This window comes from Rissa tridactyla, chromosome 1 (assembly GCF_028500815.1).
Source record: "Rissa tridactyla isolate bRisTri1 chromosome 1, bRisTri1.patW.cur.20221130, whole genome shotgun sequence".
Classification (NCBI taxonomy): Eukaryota; Metazoa; Chordata; class Aves; order Charadriiformes; family Laridae; genus Rissa; species Rissa tridactyla.
This window is the reverse complement of record NC_071466.1, coordinates 120,913,073-120,930,210: the sequence shown is the minus strand read 5'-3', so window position 1 is coordinate 120,930,210 and position 17,138 is coordinate 120,913,073. Positions and strand designations below refer to the sequence as shown.

General features: G+C 41.5%; 1 protein-coding gene across 3 annotated transcripts in view; it reads left to right on the top strand.

Annotated features, from left to right (window-relative positions):
• EPHA3 (EPH receptor A3) overlaps window positions 1-17,138 on the top strand; it is a 231,365-nt gene that overhangs the window by 148,701 nt on the left and 65,526 nt on the right. For all 3 annotated transcript variants that reach the window (XM_054185699.1, XM_054185695.1, XM_054185708.1), the window contains 2 exons: window positions 2,740-2,895; window positions 3,378-3,713. In XM_054185699.1, coding sequence (XP_054041674.1) covers window positions 2,740-2,895; window positions 3,378-3,713 — 492 coding nt within the window. The remainder of the gene's footprint in view (window positions 1-2,739; window positions 2,896-3,377; window positions 3,714-17,138) is intronic.

The window sequence follows — 17,138 nt, the reverse complement described above, 5'->3', positions numbered from 1 at the left end:
CCATTAAACTGGTATATAAAATTACTAAAAAAATAAAAAAAAATGTACTGTATATATTCATAAATTCATCTTTGTCTCGTGTATGCCTGCCCATAAATATAAAAATGTCCCTTCAAGCTGAGTAGATACGGCTCAGCAAAACCATTTGAGTTTAACACCTGGCAGTAAGTTTCCATGGGAAGTTTTGTTGAAAGTGCTGTGTAATTAGCTGGACAGATGCAGTGCAGTGTTTATTCCTGAATGTGTTTGCTTAGTTACTAGAGCTGGTAAGAGTGCGTTTGGCAACCGTTCTTTTCTGCTTGGCTCATTGTCTTAGGGCCAGAAACAGCTGTGCCGTGCCCAGAGACAGTAAAATCACTTGAGGCTCCTCTGTCAGCCAGAGGGAGACTGAAGAGGCTCGCTCTAGGTACGGCACATGTGTCATGGGGCAGGATTTGGGAGGGAATGAGATTAGAGTCTTAAAAGACTGCAACAATAACAATGAAACCAAAAAAGCCAACTCTGTTTCCTGCTGCATTTTCTTCTAGTGGAGGTGTTTAAGAGGAGGTGAGGTTTCCTTTATTTCCTTAAGTTAAACAGAAATCCCTACATGCCCTTGCAGCTTTTGAGGAGACAGAAACATGAGGAAAGCTGGCTGAAGGGGGACAGACTGTGCCAGGTCCATCGGGGTGGCATTAGGCTCTGGGAACTTCATCACAAGGTCATTTTCAGCAGTTTGGCTTTCACAGATTGCCTGGTGGGCCCACGCCTCGGAGGCTCAAACTCGGGATCATTTCCTCAGGGTTTGCAGGAGAGGACTTGGAGTGGGAGGCGTCTTTCCCAGCTGCTTTGCTGGCATGGAAGTGGGAGGTAGCAGCTGCAGCCAGGCACCTTGGTTTGCAAGGGCTGTGAAGTGGTGAAGAGTGGCTGAGATTAGCGCTTCCTTGCAAAACGTTTCGTGCTTCTCGCGCCGTGTTCCATGTGGTATTGAGGAGGGTTTCCTTTATTAAGATGTTTTGGAGTGGGACATACAACTGTGCAGGGGCTTGTTCTCTATCTACTTGTCCGTGCATTTTACTCTGGTGTTTGGCACCAGGAATTAATCAACAAATTTTCCTAACTGGATATTCAGTTAGGTTTTGGTTATAGATTTGGATAACATGGAAGCTGAACATCCAGTTTAATGCTGCAGCTTCCCTCTCTCCTCCATCACTTACAAAGATGCTAGGATTTTTGTTCTGAACTTTTTTTCCACCTCCAGCTACCCGTACAAACGCTTTTATATTTAGGCAGTGCATGAATGAACACAAAAGATCACATAGTCTTGTATCTTGGATTTTATACTACGTTTATGAATCAGTTCATCTCCATAAGCAAAACCAAAAAGGGTGTCCCTGTTTAGGCTTATGCTAAGACTGGTGAACCCATTTTTTTGGCTTCAAATTAACATTTAGTTCGGTGACAGGTCCTGGACAATTTTATTTAAGCCTAAATTTCTGGGCTCTAGGCACAATAAGAAGTTATGTTTTAATCAGTATTACTCTTTTTCTTTTTTCTTTTTTTTTTTTTTTTACATTATATTTGTAATGAGAATGTATTGGTGTTTTCCTGGTGTGCTTGTGCATTAGGCAGTGTTTGCTGTGGAACCCAAGTGTAGCAAAAGGTGAACGCATTTTAAGATGTGCTCCCTTTTGTTACGTTGTCTGTTTGTGTGTGGTTGTTGTAGGTATGAGTACAGATCTGCGGGTGACCAGTGTCAGCCACAATGTTTTTACTTGGTAAATTCCATTTGGACAAAGGTGTGTGTCTTGGGGGAAGCAACAACTGAACAGAAGAGTCTGCTGAATTCTTATCTGGGTTTGGTCTTTTTTTTTTCTTTTTTTTTTTTTTCTTTTTTTAATGGTGATATCATCTTGGTGGAAGGAAGTCAACAGTGTTATTTCACTGCATGGCTTTTTCATAAAAAGTTATTTGATAAATTGTTCATTTGCTAAATTGTTCATTTCTGTAACTTACTTCAAAGGCTGTTTTCTTCTGATGCAAACATGGCCCTGAATCAGTCTGAAATGCAACAGGAATGAAAACAGAGAGAGTGTGCCAGTGTTAATGAAACACCACCACCCAGAGTTTTTCAGAAGCAACTTTTGAGGGTTCAAGCACCATCCCTAGAGGACTGGGTTAATGTAAAAAGCATCCGTCTCGTACAGACCGTGCAAGTTTCTTGTAGTATCAGAAGCAGCTCATTGAGCCTGATGTATGGTCCTTCAGCAATGGAATACACCTTTTTACTGTTCAGGTGGTTTTCTTGGGTTTGGCTTGCTTAGTCCTGCTGAACAAATGAGACAAAGTTTACAATTAGTGTGCCCTTGTAAGCGAACCTTGGTAGCAGAGAGAGGATAAAGTTAGCTTCTTATACAGGATAGGTACAATATTTGGTAAATTAACCAGAAGAGAGGAAAAATAAGTGAAGTTCTCAAAATGCAACATAGAAAATGTTTCTCCTTAGTGGTGCAATACACTGTTTTGTTTTCCAGGCAAAATTAAACGCAAATCCAAGTTGATGCATGAAGATATCTATTCTAACGAGAGGCTTTATTTCCATCAGATTTTTCTCATTATGAGAAAAATCTGTATTTTTAGACTATAAATGTCTGCAAAATGAGATCTGCATATGTATAGGTCCCTGACAGTAACAAAGCCGCATGTTAAAATCGAGGAGATGTCCATGGAATTTAAAACTGTACTCCTATTATTTTGCAGCTTGTCGACCTGGGTTCTACAAAGCCTCTGCCGGCAACGTGAAGTGTGCCAAATGCCCACCTCACAGCTCTACCTATGAAGATGCGTCTCTGAACTGCAGGTGTGAAAAGAATTACTTTCGCTCTGAGAAAGACCCTCCATCCATGGCTTGCACCAGTGAGTAGCATCACTACGCTCGGGGCTGTCATTCTTGCTCCTCCATCTGTATCTCAGCAACTTGCTTGCTTCCTCTCATGTCCCATTGCAGTCAGCCATCCACTGCCTCCCATGTCTTCTTACGTGTTGGACAGGCTACCAAAAATTGGTGGGCTGGGTTTATGTCTTTCTACTTTCATTTCCTCCTTCTTGTTCCCTGTCAGGCTCAAGAAGGAGAGGCTAGGATTTTTAAATTGCTACCAATATTTTCAGCCCTCAATCCTGAACTGCACCTTGAGGGTACTGTCTGTCTATAAGAAAACATGGTCCTTGATACTCTAGGCATGTGGTCCAGTGAAATATTTCAGGAGTCTCTACAGAAAATAACTAGAAGAGTTTGGGTTTTTTATGGTTTTGACTTTTGTATTTTTGTGCCCTTGTTACTTCCGTCTCAGAGCACTACAGAAAATCTCATCCCTCTGATTTCCTGTTTCCTTGTATAGGACCACCATCTGCTCCAAGAAACGTTATCTCTAACATCAACGAAACATCTGTTATCCTGGACTGGAGCTGGCCTCTTGACACTGGAGGTCGGAAAGATGTCACTTTCAACATCGTTTGCAAAAAATGTGGAGGAAACATCAAGATGTGCGAGCCGTGTAGTGACAACGTACGATTCTTACCTCGTCAGACTGGACTCACCAACACCACGGTGACAGTAGTGGACCTTTTGGCACATACCAATTACACTTTTGAGATTGATGCAGTCAATGGGGTATCTGACTTGAGTACACTTTCCAGACAATTTGCTGCTGTCAGCATCACAACTAATCAGGCTGGTGAGTCTCTTTCTGATTACCGTTTCTTTGTTCAAAGCTACTGAGGTGCATGGACCTTTGTTTCCTTTCCCAGTTTTACAGGAGTTACTCTGACCGCTCGTGTGCTAGGGTAACTAATTGACTTGAATATGCTAGTAGAAGTAAAAGCAGAAACAAACCCAGTGTGTGTTGCTGTCAAAGGACCTGGCAGCATGACTGTTATGATTAACTCCCAGTTCCCAGTTAATAGTCTCTAATAGCAGACTCGCATGATTCCTTAGCCAGAATGTGTTTTATTAATAAAACCAGATTTTAATAAAACACTCATTTCAATAATCTCCAACATAAATTACTGTAGTAATCTTAGTGATTAATTTTGATTAAATAGGAGTGAAAAAATGCTTTGATGTTAGACACATAAAAAGCTAAGATTAAATTAGAGAGGTTTAAAACACTGCTTTTTTTTTTTTCCCCTTTACAAGTTGTCTCACCAACTCTGAATTATTGCCAGCATGATGGGGGTGTGGAGCTGAATACTGAATTAGGTCCTGGTGTCGTAGTTGATAGTGTGCAAAGAGATTGCCTTGCTTCTGTGGAGGATTATTAAAGTCTTTGAGGCCCTGCGTGAGCACAGCAGTATGCCCTGACTGTCGGATCAGAGCTTTTGTCTGTCACTGCTGCGCTATTCTGCGATTTGCTTCTCATTGGACAAGGTTCCATTCACCTGAAAGATGTGAAGAATCTAGAGTCTTCTCTCGCATTTGTTTAGGTACCATTTCTTCGGGACCCATGTTTGCCAGTGAAGCGAAAGGCTAGATCCTGGAATTTCTGTAGTTCTGCTCCATGTGGTTCACCATCAGGAAGCTTTGTACTGAAAGCATGTGTGTGTGCAGCAAGTCTTCTCCCGCCTCCTCCCATAGTACACCCCGTCCCCAAAGTACCTGCGTTTTTGTCTTCCTCAAAGCACAAACCAAGTTAACATTATTCTAAGTAGATGTTCTCCTAGTGAGCTGTGTTATTGTAATGTTTTTCGCTGTAGAGGATGTATCTCTTCTCCTCAGATCACAGATCAGCTTTACTGGGAGGCATAAAAATGTGAGAACAGACTGTTTCCTGACAGCAGTCACTACATTGCCAAATGCTCTGAGGACTGTCTGACTATGCAGCAGGCAGACAGAGGTGAATCTATCCAATGGAAACATCTTCTCATGATTTCTTTCTCATCTAGGCAGTGACTTCAGCTCTGAAACTTGCATTTTATGTCCATTCCAAACAATTTGCAACTGTTATAGTTACATTTTTTAGATATTTGTTTCAGTGACTGGAGCAGCCTTTGTTTAGTTGCTCTCTTCTGGGTTTTTTTGGTTTTTTTATGTATCAGAGATATTGTCTTTCAGCCTGTTCATCACCATAGCAGTTAGAAATCACCTGGGGATGCTCCATAGAATGAACCGTCTAGGATCAGTGAAAGGTATTTCTCTGCCCTCCTGCTTTGCAGCGTGCTTCCCCAGGGCCCAGAGCTGGCTGCCTTTGCACTGCCATGCAAGGTGGATTTTGATTTTGTTTTGGAATGCGCAAGTCCTGTGACGTGGCAAAGCCAGTGCATTTCTGGCAACAGCAACTTTTGTTTAGGGCAGCCCATGGGCTTAAGCCCGTGCAAATTGCTTAAGCAATTTGTTTGTTTGTTTTCTACTTTTATGCATAGATAGCCCATTTTTGCTTTAAGTACATTTAGGTGGTGTGGGATGCTGCAGGCTTAATTGTGCTATCTCTTGATCGTGCCGATTGGTTTACTATATTAGAATTCCCCTAGAAGTTCTGCAGTTGCTAAAATTAGACCTTAAATATGTATATGAGTAATCTTTTAAAGCAGAATTACAAAAATGCAATTTCTCTTGCATTCCTTTTCTGGTTAGATCACAAAAAGGGACACACCAGAAGCATATTTTTAGCTAATGTCATACTTAAACACCTAGGCAGGAGGTTGGGGGAGAAAGTCTGAAGATCTTAGATTACAATATAATTAAGGGTTTAACCGGGGAGTGTTTCAAAAAAAAAATTAAAGCACTGTTGAGCTGGATCTGGAAGAGACCAAAAGATTCCAAAAGCCAGTCATGACTCTGGGGCTGTTATTTGTGCTGTCTGACTTTATAGAATCATAGAATTGCCTGGGTTAGAAGGGACCTTTCAGATCATCTAGTCCAACCATCAGCCTAACTCTGACAAAAAACATGACTGAACCGTATCTCTAAGCACTATGTCTACCCGTCTTTTAAATACCTCCGGGGATGTGACTCAACCACTTTCCTGGGCAGCCTGTTCCGATGCTTAATAACCCTTTGGGTGTAAAAATTTTTCTAATATCCAGTCTAAACCTCCTCTGGCGCAACTTGAGGTACATTCCTTCAAGGCCAGAGGTATCCACCAGCTGGGTAAAGCTTTGGTTAAATGACTGAACTCTGCTGGACACAAGTAAGTAGGAGAGGCGTATCTCTTTGGGAGGTTGTTCTGTGGGTGGGGTATCACATGGGGTGATACGGTTCAGTATGGCCGGCAAGATTCTGGGGACAGAGCCCCCAGCAAGCCCCTGCAGAAGGAACAATGTCAGTCAATAGGCTGTGAATTTCGGAGGGAGGATTGAAGTATAGAAGGTCCCTACAACCCGGACCTCCTCAGTCTCTCCTGAATCCAGGCTGTTTCACTTCTGCCAACCTTGATTTGAAAGCTCTGTACCCTTGCAATGGGTGTGATGAAGTTGCAGTTTTAATCCTGGATTTTCAGTATCCATGTGCTTTTTTCAAGCACTGACAGTGCCCATCCCTGCTTAGTGAAAGCTGTTCTGCAGAATGTTCCTCACCCACCCAAAACGCTGGTTTTTCGAGCATGTGGGTTTCCAAGACCCTGAAGCAGAACTGCAGAATGTTTTATATTTTCTAATGACAAAAATGTGATTTTTTTTTTTTTTTTGTGGCAGTTGTCTTGGTGGTAAAAATCAGATATTGTACATCTTTACTCAGATGAATTTAGTTCAAGACAGGCATCAGTTAGTGTTATGTTTGATGGGTCTCTGAGCTCCAAAGGCCCACTGAAAAATGAACAAACATTTCTTTCCATGTTTCTCACTGTACACATGGGCATTTCTGCCTATGAATCCATCACCAGCCTAATAGATCAGAACGTGTATCGTACTAATTTTCTGTAATGCAGCAATTGGGAGATCTGCCAGAATGTGTTCAGGTAGATTCAGCTGATATGTTAGGAGTCAGTTTGCACAGCAGCTCCATTTTTGTATGTAAACAGATCATATACACACATGCATACACATATTAGTAAATTACATATACACGTAGATACATACACACACAAAAAGGGTCACCTTAAATGTTGCTGAAAAATCTTCTGATAGATTTGCAGTGACTGTGAGTTCTAGAGTCTGTAACTAAGAATCTCAATAAGATTTTCCTGGAGAGTTTTCAAACCTTGTCTAGAACTAAAGGAAAGGCATGCTTTGTTGTTACTTGTAAGGTTTGAAACATCCAGAGTCTGATTCTGCTGCTGCTGTGAATGCAAGGATTTTTACAGTACCAAACTGTTGTAAAGCCAAGATCCATTCCTTTGAACTGGGGGAAATTCAGAATCATTTCAGAACACGGATTGGGATTTTTCTTCCAACTGACTGGCCTGAGTTTTGCTGTGCTTATATTGAACTTTGCTCCAGCGAAGGTTAATGAGCTCTGGGGAAAAAAAAAAAGTCTCTTCCAAAATATGGCTAGACAGGTATAGAATATTTCTAATTTCTATAAGTCTTTCTGTCTTTGGTGTAGAAGTAAAAGAGAAAGGACACATGTTTCAATTTTATTTAGTTTGTTGATCATCCTCTTTCATTGCACTGTACGACATGCCTTCGATTGCTGCCTGATACGGCTTCCGCTGAATTATATTGAAGCGGTCTGCCGCTGCCCAAAGAAGGCGCTCACTTCACGTCAATATGTTGCACCACGCAGATGTTATCTACTAATAACGCCAATCAACCCTGTTTAGAAAGGGTCACTGGCTGCTGTGGGAGAGGATATGGAATTCGGTACCCCTGGAGGTGGCGTGCTAATTGTGAATGTGCCACGCAGAGAGGCTGACAGCTGTGCCATGCTGCCTGGCTTGTCGCTAGCGCGATCGGGGATCTGGGCACAGATATTCTAGGTTTGCTGCGTTTTCTGAGCACAGTTTATGGGCTTTTTAAAAACGCATTTATCTGTAACAACCAGAAAGTTGTGCGTTCCTTGAGCTTTATAAATAACCCAAAGGGAAAAGACATCCAGTCCAGGTCAGGGTGGTTCTGCATTTACTGCCTTTGGGCTGTAGCAAGCAGAAGACTCCCCTGGAGCCCACATAGGTTTTAATGGAAATAGGGTGTGGAATTCACTGAAGAAAGACTATGATTTGGTAGGAACAACACCGTTAACTACTGGATAATCAGTTTACAACAACGAGGGAGAAGATTTCCCAGTGCAAAACACAGCCAACATATATAAGTTTTGCCGATGGTGCATGAGAAAGTAACAGTTTTTCTGCCATATCGCTGCTTTTACGGTATCACACACTCTCATAGGGATTGCAGCTATGACTCAGGAATGCTGAGCAAAAAGTTTAATATTTTAGTGACAGGACAAGATGTAATGGGCACAAACTTGACCATAGGAAGTTCCACCTAAACATGAGGAGGAACTTCTTTACCCTGAGGGTGGCAGAGCACTGGCACAGGCTGCCCAGAGAGGTGGTGGAGTCTCCGTCTCTGGAGACATTCAAAACCCGCCTGGACGCGTTCCTGTGCAGCCAGCTCTAGGTGACCCTGCTCTGGCAGGGGGGTTGGACTAGATGATCTCCAGAGGTCCCTTCCAACCCCTGCCATTCTGTAATTCTGTGATTTTAACCAAGGATCTAATTAACTTAACTACATTTTAATTAGACATATTCTCTGCAGTGATCTTTGCGATCTAGAGGAGACAAGGAGAACTTTCAGAACTTACAGAAATCTGCACCATTAGCAGATATTGATCTATCAGGTAGGTCTTAGGAAGCCTTGTCCATCTCACTAGTATCCCAGTACACACAGTGCTGTCCCCAGCCTTTCCTCACAGCAGATCTGGTGAGAAGGTTTACCATACAAGAAGTGGGTCTGTTTGTTTGATCTAAAATCTGCTTAGTTTTGTTTAGGTTTGTATTCATTAGTTCTAGCAACTATAAACTCATGCAAATAATATGATAGTGGCATATCTAATAAATAACAAATACAGCAAATCTTGCTGTATTTATTGTGTAAAGCAAAACAGATACTGAAAGCATCCTCAGCTTGTTGAATCTTGGGGAAGTCCCAAAGTGAGCAATGGCAAATGAAACTTGCCATATTCCTGAAGAGGGCTGCACTTCCTGTCTAACAAATAAATGTAGTATCTGTGTAAATACAGTCCATACAAGTCTATTGGATATAAGCATATATCTAATGATAAAAAAATGTACTTGCCTGCTTAAGAACTAAATCAGAAACAGCTAGTGTTCACTGGCCATTACCTTTAGATGCTCTAGTTTTATCTGGAGAAGGTGTTAGAATCGGTTTGTAAAGAATTCTTATGCTAGGTGTGTGTCCCAGAGTTGAATAAGATAATGTGTAAAATTGATACAGAACACTTCCTCAACAATCATGGTTTTGGCACTGTGAAGAAGCTTAGAGTCTTCGTATTTTCCTAACTGTCCAGAATGTAATTCTGGTGAGCCTCCTCCAGCATGCTATTTTCAACATCAATCTTTAGCATTCCTGTAGTTGAGTGCATCCTGCACCTGGGGAGGACTGACCCCGTGCACCAGTACGGGCTTTAGCCAAGTGGCTGGAAAGCAGCTTTGCAGAAAAGGACCTGGAGGTCTTGGTGGAGCATCTGGGTCTGCAGTAGGAAGAGCACTACCAGCAGATTGAGGGAGGTGATCCTTCCCCTCTGCTCAGCACTAGTCAGGCCACACGTGGTGTGTGCAGCTTAGTGCCCTCACACACGCACCCCCTCCCCAGTACAAGAGAGAGATGGATATACTGAGGCAAGACCAGTGAAGGGTCACTAAGATGATTAAGGGAGAGGAACATCTGTCATATGGGGGAAGGCTGAGTGGTGGGACTGCCCAGCCTGAAGGAGAGGAGGCTCACGTGTATCTTATCAATGTATGTAAAGGCCTGATGGGAGGGTTTAAAGAAGATAGAGCTAGGGTCTCTTCAGTAGCGCTTAATGACAGGGCAAAAGGTAGTGGTTGCAAACTGAAATACAAGAAATTCTGTTTAAACATAGGAAAAGCTTTTTTACTCTAAGTGTAACTGAGCACTGGAACAGGTAGCCCAAAGAGATTGTGGCATCTCCATCTGTGGAGGTATTCAAAACCTAATCACGGTCCTGAGCAACCTGCTGTGGGTGACCCTGCTTTCAGCAGGGGGTTGGATTAGGTGATCTGCAGAGACCCCTTCCCATCTCAATCTATGTGCGATGATTGTGTGTGAAGAAGACCGCAGCAACTGGAAAGAGACCAGGTAAGGGCCTGTTCAGTAATTACTGTCCTCTTTTAACTCTGACCTTTTCATCCACTTAGCAAGGCCCTCTCAATGAAATCTGGGGAGTAAACTCCCCATATGCTTACTCAGGATGGAGAGAGAGCAAACCTATGGGTGCAGAGGGGCTATAAACCTCAGTATCCCTGCTTCAAAGAAATTCAGGAGAGTATTGTTGAATCGTTTGTTTAGGTATTTAGCAACCTCAAAACTCTTACCATTTGTCACTGCACATAAAGTTTATGCATAGATGAATATGGAAAACTGCAGTAGGGTTGGCTTACTGTACAGAATACCTCCGTAAGACTAGATGGCTTTAGAGAGAGCGCTTTTATTTAGTTAAATTGCCTGTGGGTTACCACCTCCTTCCTAAGCTTTTTCATCAGAGAGACTGTGGGATCCAGTCTTATTCATTTGTGTATTGTACAGCATTATTGTATGCTGTGGTGCTATAGCAAACAGCTATGGTACTTCCCCTTGGAGTCAGCAATGAGCAAACTGAGACCTACTTTCCACTGACTAGCTTTCCCCGTGTGGATGTTAGGATATCTGATTATGGGGGGAAGCAGTTTTAAATTGCATGTGAGCATTTCAGTTAAAATGCTGCGAACCTCGCATAGTCACACTTGTGCTACTCTAAGAATTAGTTTTTCCCCACTTTTTCATGTTAAATTAATAGGAACACTCTGAAGGAAGAGTGCCCATTTTGGGATTTGAACTGATCTGAACAAATTAGTTTATAAACAAGTTTACATTACACTAGTACAGTTTTACTATGGAGACAGATAATTTATGTTTGAAGATGTCTTTGGACTTCCTACCTGTACGAACTGTGTAAGCTCTAGAAAATTAACTGCTGTCCCAAGAGAGCTTGTCTACAGTTTTGTCTTTAATTTCTATGTACCATATCCAAGTGGCTCTGAGTCACTGTGTAGGGTTGCAAATTCAGTTGTCCAGGTTAGACCAGAGGATCCATAGGGGCATGCCAAAGAGAGTGAGCAAAATCAAAACCCTGTACAGGACAGGTGAGAATAAGGGGTTAAGTCTATGACCCTCTTTCTGCAACATCATTTTCCTGGATAGGGCAGCTTACTCTATGTCAGGCTGAATATTCTGTCTCCAGACCCCAACTTGGCATGTGCATCTTCCGGAGCTCTTATCCCTTCTATTATTTCCAATATGACTCAGTGTCCAGGGTTCCGGCAAAATAATTATTAGCAACAAAGTTCAATGAAAAGAATTACGTTTTCTATATTTTATAAATATACCTGTGCTGATGCCCAAATCTTTTTTTTTTTTTTTTTTTTATACCTCAGGTCTTCACTGCATGCCTGCTTGATAATAAAATAGACTATTTTCTTTTAATCACTAAATGCACAGTGTAACAGCTTTAAATGTATTTTTATGTTTGATTAGTTCTTAAGGACTTAAGGCCTTGTAAACCAAAGTCTCAACAGTGCAGCTGCGAATGGTGGTAGCAACTGAGTTCAGCTACAATAAGCCAGGGTCAGTACTAAATCGATTCCAGAGAGTTTTGTGCTGTCACATATCCTGGCATCAGGAGAGGAACAAAGGGGACATGTTGTAACAAGAGACCCCCTCAAACTCTGCCCTCAGTGCAACCCAGCTCTTCCGTGCAGTCCATATAGGATTCAGATAGTTGCAAAAACCCCCTAAAATCGGAGTATAAATAGGAATCTCTGCTTACCTGCTGTAGAAAGAAATGCAAAGGAAACACGGGTGGCTTTTTGTGGGCTAAATTCTACCTTGAGATGTCAGTCTTTTCCTAGTAACTATAGAAAGTGATTATACTTCTCAGTTAAGTGCCTAAAAATGCCTAAACCTGAGTTTTGGTCTCCCCACAATTCAGTTGCGCTCTTGTAAAATGTTGATTCCTTTCTCAGTGTGTTTCTTTTCGTATAGGAAGCTTGAAGAAGATAACCACCCCTGGATCAAACTGAGGCACTTAGGCACAGCTAGTGTACAAAGAATAACAAAAAACCAGATATACCCTATTTCATCACAGGCTTCCCTAGAAGAGCATTAGTCTGATTATCAGGAGTCTCCTCCTTTTATTTTTTGTATTTCTAAAACCCACAAAGCAGAACAATTCATGTAGCCTGTTTAATCGTCTTGCTTAATCATGTAACTTGTGCATGAAAAAGTGTAGGAAAACAGATGACTGCAATAGTAGCTGTGCATGTGCCCCTACATGTGGCAGTATCAGGTCTGGAACCTGCCTCTAATACATTTTTCTCTCTCTCTTTTTTTTTTTTTTTCTGGATTAATGAATAGCAGTGTGATAAAAACACATAAACCAGGTATTTTCTACAAGTGTAAACACACAGCCCAGTCTGGTACATACATTGAATCAAATTTATTTTTACTCCTCTTTCTGTCTCTTTCTTAAACGTATTAGTTGTCAAATCTAGCAGTTTTGAAACACAGTATGTTTATGTTTGCCTAAGGAGAAGGTAACTGATAAGGTACTACGGAGTTTTTTGCAAGGGGCCAGGATGAAAATTGTTCAAAAAAGCTTGAGAACAAAACTGACCACTAAGTACAGAAATTAAGATCATTGAGAGGAGAGTCTTAAAGTGTAGACCTTGCTGGTTTGTAATATCTTGATCTACATGCGTCATTTGCAGATCGAAAATTTCAAGCCAACCTTTGGTTTCAGCTTGGGGGCTAAACATTTAAAATGGAGCAAAAAATCAGTAAATTTTTCAGTGCCATTGTAAGCAAAGACTCACTTGGGTCTCAGAAAAAGTTGTTAAAACCTCCTCAGAACTAGAATTGTATTTGCCTGAAATTTGTGGCTTTAAGGCAATAAATTCAGCACAAAGTTGAGTACCAAGCTTTATTTTAATATATGTCTTTGATTACTTGCAGGAACTGTGATGCTATTTATGCATTCAGCCTTTATTCTCTTAAGCTAGACCACACTGTCTTCAGCAGCTCACAAACGATGTGTGATGCTCCCTGTTTAAATAAAATCCATATTTAGAAAGGGTTGTGTGCACTTTACAATCTATATCCCAAGACAGGTCCCTTAAGTAGATCTGTCTTCTAAGTGAGACAATTTGAGAAAGCCACAGATGTTTGGTGTGTGATATATTTCTTTTTTTCCCTATGGTCCTTATAAAAAGGACAAGAAGATAGACTTATTAAAAGTGAGCTAATGACATGATGTAGGGAGTCTCTGGTTCACTGACTGTTATTACAGCTGTGCCCCATTACGTACTGAATACCTAGGACATGCTTGTTTTTTTGAGTGACATTTATCTTTTGAGTTTCAAACATTCCTGGCATAAATAAAGATTTCACGCTTTTCAAATGTGTTTTACAGTTCAGCCCGGAGGCTATTCAAGGATCATTTTAACTCAATAAAACTCCTCGTTTAGGGATATAAAAGGGAAGTGTTTTAACAATGTCACTCCATGCATAGCCTGTTATTAGCTAGAGACGTTCTGCTTGCAAAGCCTTTGATCCCTTTTCCCCTGAACGTCAAGGAAGCTCTGCCGAGGCTTCAAAGGCTGTGACATACATTGGTCTCTCCTGCTCACGGGATCCTCCTGTGAATGCTCATGACCTTAGAGAAAGTTCGCAGGTGAAGTTGGTGGCTCAGCTAGTGTTCTTCACTTCCAGTGCTTTTTAGCTACCTTTTTCCAGAGATCGTGGTGCAATTGTATTCAGCAATCAGTGGATAATGGTTTTCTTTACTTGCTTCTATTCTAGTCTTTAACATGAGGCTGCGTGTGGATTCTCATTTAATATCTCGGTCTGGTAAAATAGTAAAAATAAAGAAATGTAGGTAAACAGGATGCTCAGCACTCAGTTAAATAATATTCCCTAGATTTCTGGCTCTCTTTCCCTTATCTGCTCTAGCATTCTCAGTAATCACTGAGGGAAGTAGTCTGTGTTCCTCTTGATTGTAAACAAAGCGATCAACTTCCCTTGCTTCTGGAAGCCATTCCATCTAGACAATTTGCAGGCTGGGGACAGCTGGGAAAAAATGTTACTTATTTCTTTGGGGTTGTGGACTATTCCTGTCAATGGGAATTATTAATGTAATAATTTTTTTTTAAAGCATTTGAATATAAAACCAAATTATAGTTTCAAAGTTATGCACCCCTGCATGTTACAGTCTTCACATACGTGCAGCTTTGGGTTTACTCACACCAACTACATAAGCTGATTTGAGCCCAAGGATGTGTCATCCTGCTCGTGAAGACAGGTCCCCTCTGAAGGGAGTAGACCTTGTTCTGAAAATTAAAGACTTTGCTTCTTCTCACTAGTGACAACTTCCCAGTGTTGCAAAGTGAGCGTCCTCAGAATTTGAAAGCTTAACATCAGAAATCCCTCAAGCAAGTTATATTTCTTTGTTTCTTTTTACTTTTCTTGCAGGGTCTAATTCTACAGCGGGGTATGTATGAAAGAGTTTTCTTTGTACATTCTTTCTAGTAAACTATGCTTCTATATAGAAAGAAAATGTTTAAAACCAAGTGAAAATAAAGGTTAAATCCTCCCCAAATCCAAAAGAAATTGAAAGAAGATGTGATCACCTTTCAAGTCTTTTCCATCAGAGATCCTCCTGTCCTGGTTAACCTTTGCAAAAGCAATCGGTCTGATTGCTTTGGTGAAACTACCAAAGAATGACAGGCAGAAACATTGAGAACCATTGTTTCCATTCATAGTCTTTTCTGACCAGGTTGAAAAGATGCTGATGGAACTTCCTGACAGACCACTTCAGGAGCTCTTGACAATTACTTAAAAGCAGAGAAATACTTTATATCATAAATTACTTATCTGAGGGTGTTTATCTTCTCCAGTTTTGGATACTGGCATTCCTAGAGGTGGCTCTTAAGTATACTTCTTAGATTGTGAGTGGGATTTCTCTGGTTGAACTAAACTTCCCCGGAAAGGGAGAGCCTACTCAGCACCTGACAGTTGATGTTATGGGCATGGTGAATAAATTCTTCTTTCCGAAAACTTCACACCAGGAAGCCTGAGGCTCTAACGTTCTATAAAGTAATGTAACAATGGGGTAGGAAAGACAAAGCAAAACTGTTTATTTTAAACTGATACGGTCTTAAACACATTCAGTGAAAAATATGAAGTATTGCGAAGCTCCCACCATCTCAAGCAGAGAACAGAAAGAATAACATTTGTGTTATGAGTACCTTTGGGCTGAATCCTTATGAAAGCATATAAGGCGTTTGTCTCCTCTCTGAAATAACAGCTGTGACCGCCATGCCACCATAATTTTCAGTTTCTGAAGCGAGTGCCTTGTGCGGCCTGATACTTCCCAAATGGACATGGCATTTCTGTGATTTATTACACACGTGTTAAACATATGAGCAAGTCTAACATTTTGTTTGCTTTGTGGAAGGCATTTGCTATCTCTTTTAATAAAAAGAGGGAGAAATGAGAACATGAATGTGCAACACTTAATGAAGTTTGCTTTTAATTTAGAATTTATTTGTAAGAGTGAAAAATGAGCTCTGATAATTATTTGTCCGGTGACAGCTGCTGCCCAGAAGGTTGCCTTTCTCTGCACTTGAGAGCAAAATCAAGCAGCCGCCTTTTAGTATAATTCCTGCTTGAAACTGCTTGTTTTCCCCTTCCTAGTTCCCTACTACCTTTTCTTCATGGCACCTGTGTGATGACTGCAACCGCTCTGGAGTCTCTGACCACAGGCTGGAGTCCACCAGCTTCCAGATGCATTACCTGCCATAATGCAGGCAATCATCCATTAAAATAACCGTGAACAAGTCAGTTTTTAAAATATTTTGTCCTTTTTCTGGGAGAAACATTCGCAGCTCTCACACACGGGCTTTGTTTCATCCAAAGTTAGGCTCCTTCTATTTGTCCCTAAAGTTTTGTCCTATTTTTTTCCTCCTTCATTTTGAATCATACAATGATAGAATAGTTTGGGTTGGAAGGGACTTTTAAAGGTCATCTAGTTCCAACCCCCCTGCAATGAGTAGGGACATCTTCAACTAGATCAGGTTGGTCAGAGCCCTGTCCGACCTGACCTTGACCTACCATCCAAGGATGTGGCATCTACCGCCTCTCTGGGCAACCTGGTCCAGTGTTTCACCAACCTCATCGTAAAAATTTCTTCCTTATGTCCATTCTAAATCTTCTCTCTTTTAGTTTAAAATCATCACCCCTAGTCCTATCATAATAGGTCCTGCTAAAAAGATTGTCCCCATCTTTCCTGTAGGCCCCCTTTAAGTACTGAAAGGCTGCAATAAGGTCTCTCTCACACGTTTTGAGAATGTGTGTAAATGTCCAGATCTTGATGGCCCTCTCCCAGAAACTGGGAATCTTTTCACCCACTTTGTTATGATTGCATCCTGCTGGGATCCAGCGTGAGGGTCCCTGACACTGACATGGGCCTCTTGCTGCTGGGGTGGCTAGACTCCCTAATGACATGGAAGGACAGGGAAGGTGCATTGCGTTCTGGCTGACAGTCACCTAATGATGTTAGAGAATCAGATGACATTTTACAGCCCAAGTCATAAAAATATATTGAGCCTGCTTCAGCTCAAGGAAAAGGTGCAGGAACACAAACACAAGTACTGTGCTAGTTTAACTACGTGTCCTGCAGATTAAAGGGCAAAGGACTGTGTCTGCAGGCACGTTGAAGAGGTGGGTAATTGTATCTGGAAGAGGAGCGTGTAGGGTTTAGCAGGTTTCCAAAGTGTTGTTAAAGCGTAACTGTTTCCTCCTCCTCCTGCCTCCTGGGAGGCACCTGGGGACCCAGGACTGACTGAGCCTTCTTGGAATGTGCCTGTGGTATCAGCCTTGCTTCTGCACAACCGCCTAGAGGGAGGCAGCACCTTTAACTGCACTTAATG